Consider the following 14,206-nt stretch of genomic DNA (forward strand, 5'->3'; position numbering starts at 1 on the left):
GTTCTGCAACTTTGCTGTTTTGTTACAGCCCAAGTTCCTGGACATCTTCAATAAGAATGCCAGTGCAAAGGATGAATGAACCCAAACTGACTGTGTGGTTTAACACCCGTGAACATTGTGAGCAGTGGGCAGTTGTTATGTGTCTGCTGGATCTGTGCATGGACAGCTGCTGAATGGGAGAGCAGAATTGCTCTTAGCTCACTTAGCTCACTTAGAAATTGTCTGAAAGGGCTTACACAAAATGCTCACAGGAATGCCATTTAAAAGTAATTGTAATCTGATGAAAACAGCACAGTCTGACAAATAAAGATGATAAATTTTCAGGAGACTAGAACTGACCTTTCTATGGTGAGACCAACTTCTTCTGTAAATATTTTACTTTGCTATTATTGTATTAAAGCTTCATAGAACTATTTCTCAATATATATCATCAATAGACATTTTGGGGCTGCCTCATATTCATTTTCTTCATTACACTTTGAAAATTAATGTTTCCTCAGAGCTTATGAGACTTTGGTAGTTAATGACAGAAAAATTAGCACTGGAACATTGGCCTGGATGAGTGACCTGAGAGACCAATATTATCTCATTTTGTCTGCCTTTGATCCTTTAAAGCTAATGTGTAGAAAGTCTAATTAGAAGAGGACAGCTGAACAATTAATTAATAGGGGAATAAGCACTACATTTTTTTTCTTGGCTGTATGGTGTCTTCATGCAGCATGAATTAATTGATGTGGTGATGGTGTTGGCAGTGGTATGCCAACAGTTGGACTTGGTGACAGTATCCTTGGTCCATCGGATACACACACATGCTCATCTAGCTCTTGGTTGTTTTTTGATACACTGACCAAAACAAGCACATATAGCCTCTGTTGGATCAGAGAACTCCAGGGTAGTAACTCCTAATATGTCATTGGTTCCATCTTGAAGTTTTACCCCAACTGTTCTAAGGGGTTGAGGGAGGCCATCATAAATCTTTGTAAGTAGGAAAACGATTGTCTAAGGAAGGCAATTCAATATAAAGTTTTCTGCATATTGCCAATACTTAGAGGTGCACTCAAGAATTATTTGAAGGCCAGTGTAGTAAGGAGCAGGTAACATTGCTCAGGAGTTAGACAGCAGTGTAACGCTGCAGCCTGGCCAAAGCACTCCTCTACAGCATACACAGGTATTTACAGCATACACAGGTATTTACTGTTTGGCCAACATTTTGGTAACTGAGTTACAAAGTTTTAACAGCCTTAAAGTTGAAAATACGAGCTACTGGAAAACTTTGAGTATTTGTGAGAGGAGGCTTTATTTTGACAAGAGGTAAATATAGTCATCATGCAGCACTGAAATTCAACAACTTTATAGGGCTCACCTTGCCACAGTGCTAATACAGAAGGAAACAGTGTGAATTTGGTACATGTGAAAGTTTGACAGATGAACAGCTTTAAAGAAGAGGAGACTTTTTTATTCTCAAAGCCTTTATTGCAGAGGTATCTGAGATGGCATCTGCTGTGTGAAAGCCCACCAGTGTGCCACAGCCCTGATCTGAAGGGACCACTTCTGTCACAGGAGGCGAGTGTAATTCAGCCTGCAGACACATTCCCTCCTTGACCCCTTACAGAGATTACCAACAAGGGTTCCAATTAGTGCCAGCAGTAGACTGTGACAATTTTAAAGATTGACATTCACACCATGCCAGGCCTTTAAAATAAAGAACATTTATACAGAACACAATTTGCTTTGACAGTAATTTTCAGTATGCTATTATTGAAGTTATTTATGTTTGAATCAGAGCATCTTTTCACTCAGCTATGTTTCTGCTGCTGTTTGATCCTGCAGTGTTGTAATAATCCCATCCTTATGTGTTTTATACTTTATGTGGCAGTGGTTGTTTCAAGCATCCATTACTTCCACAGTTTTTAGGGCTCAGGCATTCAATCAGGATTCTTCTGAAATTCCCAAGTTCTTGTGCAGATTGCTTCTGCTGTTGCAAGCCCTCACATATTTGATGGCACACTTAAATTTTAATGACTTTGTGAAGCAGCAGGCTATGCAAATTAAATTGCAGGGTTCAGGAGTTCACAAGCTGAAGTTGCTTGGATGTCAAGAGTATTTCACTCCATTGACAGTGAGGCTAAGGACAGGTAATATCATTAACATCAGCAGACAGGGCAGCCACAGCTTTCTAAATGTGACTGTGGTGTCTCTGCCTTCTGATACCAGGAATTACAATGCACCATTCTGATCTCCAAAACTAAGACCTGGACACTATGATCTTTGTGTTCTGTCATCTCCAGAAAACAGTATCCAAGCTGATGCTCATCTCTTAAGTGTGTGTCTAAACCCAAAGCTTGGCACCTTGGCCTCACATCCCTATCTTCTGGACTATATTTCATGCAGTGCTGCCTGTCCTCCCTAAATTGGGAGCCCAGTCCCCACCTCTGTGGTGATGTATCTTATATCATGAGCTTTCTGCTATGCTTCCTGCTTACTGCATTCCTGCAACTGTCTTCTGAGATGGAGTTGGGGATGTAATGCCATGTGTGGTGTACCCTGCCTTGTCTGTGTGATGTGATGGCAGGAATGCCCATCTCTCTCTGTGTGCAGGATCTTCAGAGAAAGTTCCCAGATGTGAACAGGCAGAGACTGAAATCCCATTACCACTTTTCCAGTGGTTCTGCCAGATATTGGCAACCTCTAGAGGAAGTATAATTTTCTGTGTTCACCTAAAAATTTTCTATAAAGTATCTTCCTAGGCTTGGAGAGGTCTGATGATTCACCTGCTGCTAAAACAGTGATTATCTATGGGTAGATGTAATTAAAAGACCAAAAGGTATCTGCCCACAGTAGCATGGCTTCCACCTTGGTGTGATCTTTTGTACTTGTCAATTAGAGTCATGGAACTATTGCCAGTAGTTTGCGTTCTGCAGAAATGGAAATGAAAAGGGAAGATCCCCACATGCCATGGCTCTTGCTGGAGGATTGTCTGATGCAGAGGGCTTTTAGCTTGGGTGTTTTTGTCTGCACAGTGCTGCTTCTTCTTTGACAAAAACAGCCCAGCACACCCTTCTTAAAGCCTTTCTCCCTGGATCCCTACACATTGTTTCACAGGTGTCCATAAATACTGAGTTTGTCTGATAGTTTATCAAGGTGCCTCAGGTCAACTCAGACAGGTCAGCATCATCACAGGACCTCAAGGCTCACTCTGTGTGTCTGTGCTGTGTAACTGAGAATTAGGAAACTGCCTTAAACTGGATCTACTCTGTCCCATCAAGGTCCTTCCAGAAGATGTCTCCATCCCTGGAAATACATATACCTAGATCTCTGGGAAAAAATCTTCCACGGGAACTGTTGCTCAAGATAAAAGCCTGGGGAAGTGAAATTTGTAAATTCCCTAGATGAATATGAATACTGTAAAACAGGTTTTATCTAAAAATATATATTCAGCTCAAATAAAAATGATTCTCAGTTGTAACTAATTTATTTTAAGGTTCCTTCCAACCCTGTGATTCATTCAATAAAATCATGAAAAGCAGCTCTACCACAATACAGTGACTTTGCAAACTCTTTGCTCATTAATACTGTGTTAATATTCATAATATTGAAAGATAGTTTCCACTTTCCTTAGCTTTGAATAGGGCATTTAAGGTAACCTGTTACATTTTTTATTTAGCTTTTGACCCATTGATTTCCATTTCCGTACTTCAAAAATGTAGTGTAAACATACTGCAGATCAGGGCATCAAAATCTGCAATTGTGGACTTCAGACCTTTCTCATCAATAGTGAAACCCAAATTGAAAGAGATTATTTTAAAATAGCGGAGAAAAACTCTTTCAGAAAAAGAGTTTCAGAATTTATTGTTAATTGTGAATGAAGCAGCTAAGTTACAGTTAGAAGATTTTTCTGATTTGTATTCCCTGAAAACTATATTATTTATTATAGCTTTAATTAATTCTTTATTTGTTCATCCTCAGTGGGAAAGAAACCAAGTATTCCTCTAGTATGTAAAATTACTAGAAGCTATAAATTAGCATAAACAATTTTTCATTCTTCCTTCTTAAGAGCAATATAGATATATATATATATTCTATTTATATGCTATAATTGCTGTTGGATGCATATGAATAACAGACCCACTTATTCTATTTGGCTCAGATACTGGGATTCCCCCATGTCCCTCACTAGCCTTTGCCCTTCCTCTCTTCCAGCTAGCAAGATGCAGAAGAGAGGCAGTGATTTCCAGCCTCAACTTCACAGAGGCTGGCATTGTATCTGAATGTTAATGCCTCATGCAGCTCGTGATGCCTGATACTTAGTAATGCAGCTTTAACCTTTATAATAGACTTAATTTGATTTTCAAACTAAACCATCTATATTTTCTTCTTGTTGCAGCCTAAGTAGCTGTGAGGAGTAGTGAGAACAGACAAATATAATCACCACGCAGGACACGGAGAAGGACAGAGAGATGAATCACAAATTCCCATCAGATTTTTCAGATTTTAGCCTTGTTATTACTATTTGGTTCTAATGTCAGGAAATGAAAGAAACATGAAGATATTTTGCTGTGATGTTGGTGTTAGCCACTCAGATGGCAGAGCGCTCAAAAAGTCAGCAGCTTGTTTTCTAAGCTGATATTGCAGTTGTTACTCTAAAAGAGCACAGAAATAATTAGGTAGTTGTTAAGTAAGTATGAAAGGTAATCAAATAACTGTAATCTATGCTTTTTTTTTTTTTTTATTTAGCCACATTTTAAATGAGGAAAGACATTTCAGGGTGAAACTAAGACTGCAATTGGGTTCTTTTAGCCTTTGCCACTGTTTCAGGTATTGTTTAAAAGTCATAACTCACATTTCAGTATCTTGTTTCTGTAAACTTAATTGTCTGTATGTTCTACTGTCACACAGGGGCATAAGTTAGTCCACATACATTTAAACTACAAAACACAGAGATCACAGAGTCAGTCATTGTTACTCCATTCTTGTGACATATACAATAGATGGTACAATTGGCAGTCTTCAGTGCTGTGCCAGGTTTATCATGTAGATCCATAGGATATGCTAGCCATACCAGAAGTGAAAAAGATGAGTTGTCTTGCAGAGTTTTGTCATCATTAGTTGAGAAAGTTTTCAAATGAGCAGTGGAGTCATGACTGAGTACTACAGATCAAAAAAGCTGATAATGAAATACTTACTTCTTTTGTAACTGTGCTGTGTTTTGTATGTAGCACAACTTTTATATGAAATGTTTACTCTGGTGATGAGGGATTTGTGTGTAGTGCTTGACACCAACTTTTTGAATTTGTAACATGATTGTGTCCAGATACTCCAAAGGGTCTTATTATAGCCTCAGATGTTGAATGTATGGTACAGAGTCTAGCATCCTTCCAATGCAAGTGTTTATCCTGCGAGAAAATCTTGTCCACCAAATATATCTTTTGATCTTTTATTTAAAAAAAAATGCAACTGCTAATCTAGGATGAATCTTGCCTAGCCTGACACCTGGACAGGTTTAATCCAAGAATAATGAATAGCTGAAAAACATTTTCAGGAGAAGCTGATTTTATTTTTAAAGACAACTCTGTAACATAGCTGGACTGCAGGAGGCGGTGGTGGTGGTGGTAATTATACACAGCATGAGAAACATAAAGTAGTGAGTTCAAAGTAATTGAAAAGATCAGTTGGTCATGGTGGAGTTATCCCAAGGCTGCAGTTTATACCATACTAACAACTGTGAGCCTTTCTGTCTACTAACCTGCCTAGATTAATATAGCAATAATAATTGGATAGACATGGATAGCAACGAGATTATGACATTCTTGAAATAAATTACCTTTCTTAACATGCATTTGTAGATTCCAAAAAAAAAAAAAAGTGGTAATGTTACAAATATCTAATAAAAAAAGTAAAAACTTGAAGCTCTGACGTTTTTTAGTTACATGATACTAGAGTAGACTTTACTTCTTACATGACTGATGGCTTTGGCAAAAGTAGAATTTGTTATCCCTGTTGGCATTTAGTAATGTGTTTGCTTTATCAAGTATAGACTGGTTTTCCAGACCAGTTTTCTGACTAAGCCTTCATTCTCTCCTCCATTTTTTTTGTCTTTTGGCTTTTTAAGTTGCATATCAGAGGTGTCATTTTGCCTATAAGGTGACCCTATATACGAATAATTCAGTATGATTTTTTTAGTTAGTTCAGGGGTCAGGCATGCAAAATCAATTCATGTAAATTTAGCCAGGTGGTAAGTCACATAAATTAACAATTTATGTTTGGAAGTAGTAAAACCAAGAGACATTTAATTCTATCTCAACAAAATGGGAACTGACCTTTTCTTAACTAATATCAACCAATGCAACCATCTGATCAAAAGGTAATACAAGAGATACCAACTGTGATTGTCTTGTCTTCCTTCTTCTAGCATTTTACTTTTCCACAGTTAGCCAACACCCCCATCTACCCACCAAGAGTTAAAGTATATGTATTATTTGTCTAGGCCACTTGGTCACATCTAGATTTGTAATAATTTCTTCTCTTTATCGTATAAATCAGTTGTGGATTTTTAGAGATTTTCATATGTTTTGCATTTACTTGTTTCATCATAAAGAAGACCTGTTTAAACTGAAAGAAAAAAACTTTCCTTAGCAATCCTGTAAAAACTTATAAATTCTAATGGGAGAATTCACCAAATATTAGTCTTTTCCCACCCATTTAAAAAGGTGATCTAGTGAAGGAATGGGATTTAAATTTTATCCTCATTTTTGTTTTGAAAGAGAATGCTGTTGTTTGTTTCAAACAGATTTAGCTTGAAGTGTACAAGAGCTAGATGGTATTAAAGTGACTTGCATTTGAAAAGTAGGTAAAATAAACTCATGGACTACAGATGCTGAACTAATACAATTAATCAAAGGTTATTTTGTTCTTGCTAGAGACAACTATTATTGCAGCATGCAGGTTTCTCTGATGAAGCAAAAAGTTTGTAGCATAAACTGCCAAGTTAGGCCAATTCAATTTATTTGATTGGAAAAAACTTATTTCTTAATACCTATCATTATTTTGGCATATTATTAATCTCTGTACTACTGTGCTCTGTCATTGTAATAAACATTCTTCCATATTACTGCAGTTTTCTCCATTAAAAAGAAAAGCTAGTTATCAATAGTGAATAAAAGTATGACTCTTTACTTGATTTTACTTTGTTTTTTCTTTTTATAGAAGCTGCAAAGAATCGATCCTCCTTACTGTTGTTCAACCTTACCCTGTAAGTATTGTCAATGTTTTCTGAATTAGTTTCCTAGCAACATAGCAGCTTCTTTTTCTGCCCATATTCTGTTTCTGTCCCTATATTATCTGTGCAATAAAAAGAAGTGCAATAGGGGCTGTGTCTATTAAAGGTGGTGTTTAAGATGGCATTACTGTGTCCTGTACTCAAAGGCTACATAAGTAAATTTAAAAATAACAGTCTTTAAACTCAAAGTGATCGAGCAGAATTCTGAGTTCTGCTTCAATTTCTTGTTTGTTGCAGCTCCTGGGTTTTTCTTGATTCTGCCCTGGTGGCACACAGTTGGGCTGCTGCAGCAAACCAGCTGTATCTTACCTAAGGGAGGGCTCTGTCTGTATCTCCAGCTTGTGGAGGTGAAGGAAGAGCAGAGACAGACAGGCAACCATGTGAAGTTGCCTTGAGTGGACTGGGAGAAACTGCAGCCCATTCAGAGCTGCTTGATGCGGTGTGACTTTGCAACTCACTCAGTTGTTTGTGGGAGTGGGTTCATGACCTGTCAGCTCAAACTCATCTCCCATGAAAAAAGGGGAGAAGGCAAGCCAGGGGAGGAAACTCATCTGTCCTGCACAGCCATGTGTACATTGCGGGCTGCTGGGGGACCTCAGCCGTGCTCAGGAGCAATTCAGATTCAGCAGGTCCATTTGGCTCCCTGTTGTTTAGCCTGATACATTGCAGTTTTCATTAACAAGGGATAATTGCATCCTTTTCACACAAGAATAAGAGATGAAGTGGATTTGACACAAAGACTTGAAAACAAGTTTATCTGAGGAAGCTGCCAAAATGTACATCTTGAAAATGCAACTGTGTGTCTTTGTAGTAGTCATTAGCCTTTCTGGTTAGTTTTGAGGTTGCCATGCAGCTTTACTTGTCCTGTACCTTTCTAGAAGTCAATCTGCAGCACACCTAATTTGTGGGGGGAAAAGCATGCATTCCACAGCAAAAGCAGGCAGGGGCTGCCACCCTGAAGTAAGACGTCTGTCAGGAGTGTGATCTGGGATCAGAGATCTGGGATCAATATCAATCACCCTAAATGAAAATGAGGCCTGGTCTGACTAAATAAAGAACCTGTCTGCCTTTAATTCTTGCTGGTTTACAGCCAGTGGTTTAGGTCACAGTGAATATATATAATGGGGGAAAAGAAATCCTCATCCACTTTTTTTTATGCAGATTTCATCCATTGACAGACTTAATTCTTGTCTATAAATGTCAGGTGAAGAAAGGGCATGTGCTTTAGTGCACCTATGTGTAGTCCTTCAAAGTGGCCAGCAAAGTGTAGCACTACATCTGTGAGGTGCTGTGGCCTCTTATCATTGTGCTGCTGGACTGAGAACAAGCCCTGTATGGACTGAATGTAAGGGAAGCTGAAACCCAAATAAATTATGCACTCCGTGTTCAATGGAATACCTTATGGCACAGGTACAGTTCTTCTCCAGGCTTTAACCTGGAAAAGAAGGAAAGTCATGACCAGTCTTGCCTGACCAATGTAGTGGCTTTCTATGAAGTGACTGCATCATTGGACAAGGGAAGGGCTACAGACACCTTTTATCAGGGCTTCTGTAAAGCCTTTGGCACAGTCCTCCACAACATCCTTCTCTCTAAATTGGAGAGAGATGAATTTGTTAGGGGCACTGTTAGATGGATGAAAAATTTGTTGGATGCTCACATCCAGAGGGTTGTGGTCAGTCTCTCAGAATCCCCATCATCAGTTGGGCATCAGTGACAAATGGCTTCCCTCAGGAATCTGTAATGGCACCAGTGTTATTTAATATCTTTGTCAATGATGTAGACAAAGGGATTAGGTGCATCCTCAGCAGATTTATAAGTGAAACCAAGTAAAATGGGATGGTTGACACACTTGAAGGACCAGAGGGACTTGGACAGGCTCAAGAAGTGAGCCCATGGAAATTTCCTGAGGTTTAACATAACCAAGTGCGAGGTGTTGCATGTAGTGACTGGACAAGGGGTAGTAGCTTTGAACTGAAAGAGTGTAGGTTTAGACTAGACATTAGAAGGAAATTGTTTACTCTGAGGGTGGTGATGCACTGGAACAAGGACCCCAGAGAAGTTGCAGACGTCCCATCCCTGGAAGTGTTCAAGGCCAGGTTGAATGGAGCTCTGAGCCACCTTATCTATTAGAAGATATCCCTGACCATGTCAGAGGGCTTGGAACTGGGTGATTTTTGAGGTACCTTCCATTTGTTCAAGCTCTTTGTGAGGCCTGACAAGACAGAATCTACTCCTCTCATTAAGTAGCAGCAAAATCTAATCAATAGCTGAAATACCTCTATGTGTCACTGAGCTAAGGATGGTACTGAAACACTTTTCTGTCAGCCATTTGGACTGATGTGCCCATTTTGTACATGAATTTGCATCAGCCCACTCTGGTATGTCTGTCAGAGTCCCCCAGCTCTACCTCAGCAGACAAAGCATTTGTGGTTTTGGGGGGTGATAGACATTTAAGTTTATGTAGGCAAGAAGACAGTCTCTGCAAGAATGTGTGCAGAGCAGCTAGAAGATGAGATTAATGCCTGCATGTTGGTGCTAGCTTTAATTGACTGATTTTTACCCCAAAGTTGGGATGCTTAGTGTAATGAACTGGTTGGGAGGGCCTTGACTGCAGGATTGTTGCACCTGGCAGACGTCATGTGTGCAGTATTATTGTAGCTCCCTACCTGTCCAGACCAGGGTTTAATTGACTCATAGCATCTTCCCCTTACTGCTTTCAGCTTCAATTTTTTTCTGCAGTGGAAGCAAAGGTGTCGGTAGGGATGTGGAGCAGTTGGGATGAAGGCAGCTTGTGCAGCCAAGCTTTGGCCCTGAAGCAGTGCAAGACCCCTCAGTTTATGCAAACCTTGGGCTGCAAGTTTGCCTGGGTAGTCCTGAGTCACTTGGAAGATCTGGTCCATGCTGGCCCTCATTCTGCCATGCTGTTACTGTCAGTAGTGCCAGAGCCTGTTGGCATCTCTTTCAGCCTTTGCAACCCCTGGGTGTTGCTGACTCCAGCTGTGTACTTGTCCTGGTCTTCTGTGCAGGGGATCCTCTGGCAAATACAATTTGCCTTACAGTTTGGAAAAAATATTTATGCCTTCAAAAATTATGATGCACATGTATTTTCCCCATTTGTTTAATTTTGCCTCCTCCTTGTTTCCTTTTACTATTTTGCAATAAAACTGGGATGATAAAGTATAAACCAGACAAAGGAAAATAAGAGCTTTTAAATAAAGACTGAATTTCTTCCCTGTTCTTGACAGAAATACACCTCTACAAACATTTCATTGATCTCTCTTCTTGATGGTGATTTTCCTTCTACCATGAAAAATATCTGCCAAGATGGATTACAAAAGTGCTATTTCTTAATTGGTTTTATTTGTGCTATTTAGAGTGTAGTTTGATTTTGCATTTAAGTAACCATCCTTTATGATTTCAGGTGAAAGCAGATGTAATCTAGATTTATAGTACTCTATAGTTTACTTAGTACTCTTTGAAAGCTTTTGCAGATAATTTTTTCTTAAATGCATTAAGTTTTGTTTAATGCTTAAACACATTAAAATTTCATTTTAATTGTGACTAAGCCAAAGCATTAGGCTATCTTTTACTTTTCATCAATCTACAAATCTCTGTTAGGTTTTTATCACCAGTGCTCCTAAGGAGGTCACCGAGCAGCTCAAGCAGTTAAAGTAGTTCAAAGTTTTGATTTCTGGAAGTATGGCATTTGATTATAATTTCTGACTGTTTTATTCTGTAAATGGACTATCATTCTGATTGTTGCCTTATTAAGTTTTAAGCATTACTTAAATAACTTGCCTGTTTGATATCCTTAAAGATTTTATATGCAGAGATCATTTGATAGATTGCTTTAATGATTAATCTCATAAGCTTCTTGGATAAAGTCCAGGTCTGGCTGAGAGCTATGGCAATTTTGCTGTGCATTAAATTTTGCAATGGAAAAAAGATAGAATCTTCTGTTTTGAAAGAGATGCTTCTTGTTTTAACATGGTTATACTTTTGAAACACAACAGTTGCATAAAAACTACAATAAATAACATTTATGGATCATAATGCTTGTGGTAACAATCTTATTGAGAGTTTGTGGGACTAATGATCAGACTGTGACTGCCATCTAAAAATGGTAAAATATAAATAATGGAAACAACTAAATACAATTGTCTATGATAGATTGCCAGCTTTTTAAGAGAGAACCCATATCTGAGCACTATTCCAGCAATTAAATTTGTGCCAAGAGTTTAACAAAGAAATACTCCTGATGATCCTCTGTCAGTGACATGTGGTTATCACAAATTACTGTGTGGTAACACTTCTCCACATTATTTTTTCCATGTCCCTACTTGCTCTTCTACAATGCTCTTGTGAGCCAGTGTAGTCTTTTCAGCCTTGTTCACAGCTATGAATTACCATATTTAGTTTGCCTTTGGGCATTATGTCCTGTTCCACTTAATAAATGTAATTCTTCCTCTTACTCACCTTTTATTTGCTTGTTAAATACTGCTGCTTGTAATTGCCGTTAGCAGTGTACCAAAAAGTCAACACATTTTTTGTACTTATGCAATTTTTCCTTATTTTCTAGCAAAGTTAATATTTTGAAATTAAACTAATGACTGGTTTTAGTCAACAAGCTTAAAATTTATTGCATATATACACTCTGTGACTATTTAAAAACTATAGTATTTCTGTAGTTTTAAATGAAGTATTTCTAATTTTAATGCTTACTGTCACAGAGCAGGTTTTCTTTTTGCCTTGTTATTGTCCTATACTGCTGTCATTCTATTTCTTTATGATTTCTCAGTACTACACTGTGCTCTTCTAGCTACTAATTCCTTTTTTTTTCTTGAGAATGAGCAAAGGTTTTGCTGTTGCAGCACCTCTGCTAGTGAGAGCACTCAAAGAGGCTTTTTCAGCAAATAAAACCCCCTTCCTTCACAATCTATAGTTTTTTATATATATATTTTATATATGATATATATTATATATTATATATAAAAATATATATATATAATTTTCCTTTACAAATTATAGTTTACCTGCAAAAGTGCTTGAAGCACTAGGCATTTTTACTTGCATCAAAAGTTTCCTTCATAATGTAGGATATTTTTTCTAAAATCTATCAATAAATGACCTGCTCTAATGCTGCTGACAAATATAGGATCTAATTTTGAGAAGTCTAAAAAATGAGAAATTAGCATTTTCCTGAAAGTCTACTCTGCAATCTTTTGTGTTTTAACCTGCTGATGGAAAACCCATTGATTGCAGTCAGGGTTCAAATAGGGTCTAGGTCTTCACTTTTATTTCCTCAAAGTATACCTCTGCAATGCTGCATTTTTCTTGTTAGCAGTTTCTCTAGGCAGTCTTGAAATGATCAGCTGATATTTTCCTTTGAATTCTATGTAAACAAGTAAAAATTATTTAAAATCCTGATAAATTTGAGCTTTTAATAGGAAATAGGTCTTAGGTCACACAGAGTAAAGTTTGGGGGTTTTGAATTATTTTGAATCCTTGTTAAAATGTGTGCCCTCATTTTACAAAAGTCACTCTAATTAAGCTATTTTTATATGTGACAATGCAAATACTTTACTTGCAGTGATAGATGTCCTGCATTAGTGTAAACACCTCCTGCTTAAGGTCATTAACTGAGAATAATGGCTAAACACAGAACATCAACAAATAAATGAATTATTTTCTGGCACTATGTAAGCATTAAGTGATAGGATTCTTCTACAAACCTAAAGACATTAAAATACAATAGAGCTGCACATCATCTTGCTGAGGCTTTATTAGACAGGCAAGTTCCAGCAATCAAACCCAACTATTTTCCCAGGTATTTGCACATCCTTTGGAAACACTTCTATTCCCAATGAGAAAATGTCAAGTTGATGCAGAGGTAGAAACAATGACATTGCACAATTAAATGCAAAAGCTGTGCTATTACTCAAACCTTTAACCAGCAGAGAATGTTCTTCCACATACCTGTCACAGCTGTTTCATTTTCTTACAGCCCTAGTTATAGTTTGGAGCTTTTTGGAAAACAGTCTGCTCCAGGCTCGCCCGGAGTGCCTGGCAAAGGGCCAGAGTCCTTCCCATGTCGCCACAGCGAAAGTGGAAATGAAAGAAGCACCATGTTTCATGGTAGACAATGGCATGCTCCCCTGGCTGTGCAATAGCTACATTAAACCCCACATCCCAAAGGGGGTCTTGGGAGCCCACATATGTTCAAATCTTTAGTTGTCTAATTACGTTTTTGCAATAACATAATTTAAGTGTTTATGCCTCCTGCAAGTGACTTTCGAGGCTGTAGAGAGAAAAAGAAAGACGTTGTAGAGAGTAATAGGGACACATAATGGTTTGCTAGATTTGCTGTATGGGATTAACCTTGCCAGAATCCAGAAAAAGTTTGGCAGTCTGCCTGTTAAGAGAGGCTAGACTGGTGACTCATCTGTAATAAGAGCAAGCAACAGTACAGAGATTTTTTCAAGCAAGAATAGTAAGAGAAAGCCACTGTTTTCCCCATGTTCTTGCAAGGAAAAGCCAGTAGCCTAATCCTGCTGCAACAGTTTGCATTCTATTACTTGGGTGCCAGATAGATTGCAGAGGAGGACTACATGGAGAGGAAGGAAATCAGAGAAGACACCTCTAGAGTTGTTATATTAGTCATGGTACTGTTTTGTACTGTGTCTTTCTAGGAATTAATCTCCAGGGGACAGTATTTAAACTGCTTCAGCAATTTGAAGTTGTCCCCTCTTGCTGAAGAAGTGAACAAGGTCCCCCACCCTGAGATGCTTGTTTTTTTGGGGGGTTTTTTTTGCACTATTCCTTTTATTTTTTTTTTTGGTGGTCGTTTCAAAACTTCAGGGGACCTTCCACTTTTTTCAGCACTGATTCTGGAAGCTGGGCTTGGTTTGTTCATGGGGCTGAATTATCTGT

At 38.2% G+C, this 14,206-nt stretch overlaps 1 protein-coding gene across 8 annotated transcripts in view; it reads left to right on the plus strand.

The window, feature by feature from the left end:
- The window catches only part of FRMPD4 (FERM and PDZ domain containing 4), a 388,479-nt gene that overhangs the window by 350,675 nt on the left and 23,598 nt on the right, over positions 1 to 14,206 (plus strand). For all 8 annotated transcript variants that reach the window (XM_085559044.1, XM_077781595.2, XM_085559068.1 and 5 more), the window contains one exon: positions 7,204 to 7,249. In XM_085559044.1, the coding sequence (XP_085415170.1) occupies positions 7,204 to 7,249 (46 nt within the window). The remainder of the gene's footprint in view (positions 1 to 7,203; positions 7,250 to 14,206) is intronic.

Source organism: Lonchura striata, chromosome 1, assembly GCF_050655825.1.
Source record: "Lonchura striata isolate lonStrDom1 chromosome 1, ASM5065582v1, whole genome shotgun sequence".
Classification (NCBI taxonomy): domain Eukaryota; kingdom Metazoa; phylum Chordata; class Aves; order Passeriformes; family Estrildidae; genus Lonchura; species Lonchura striata.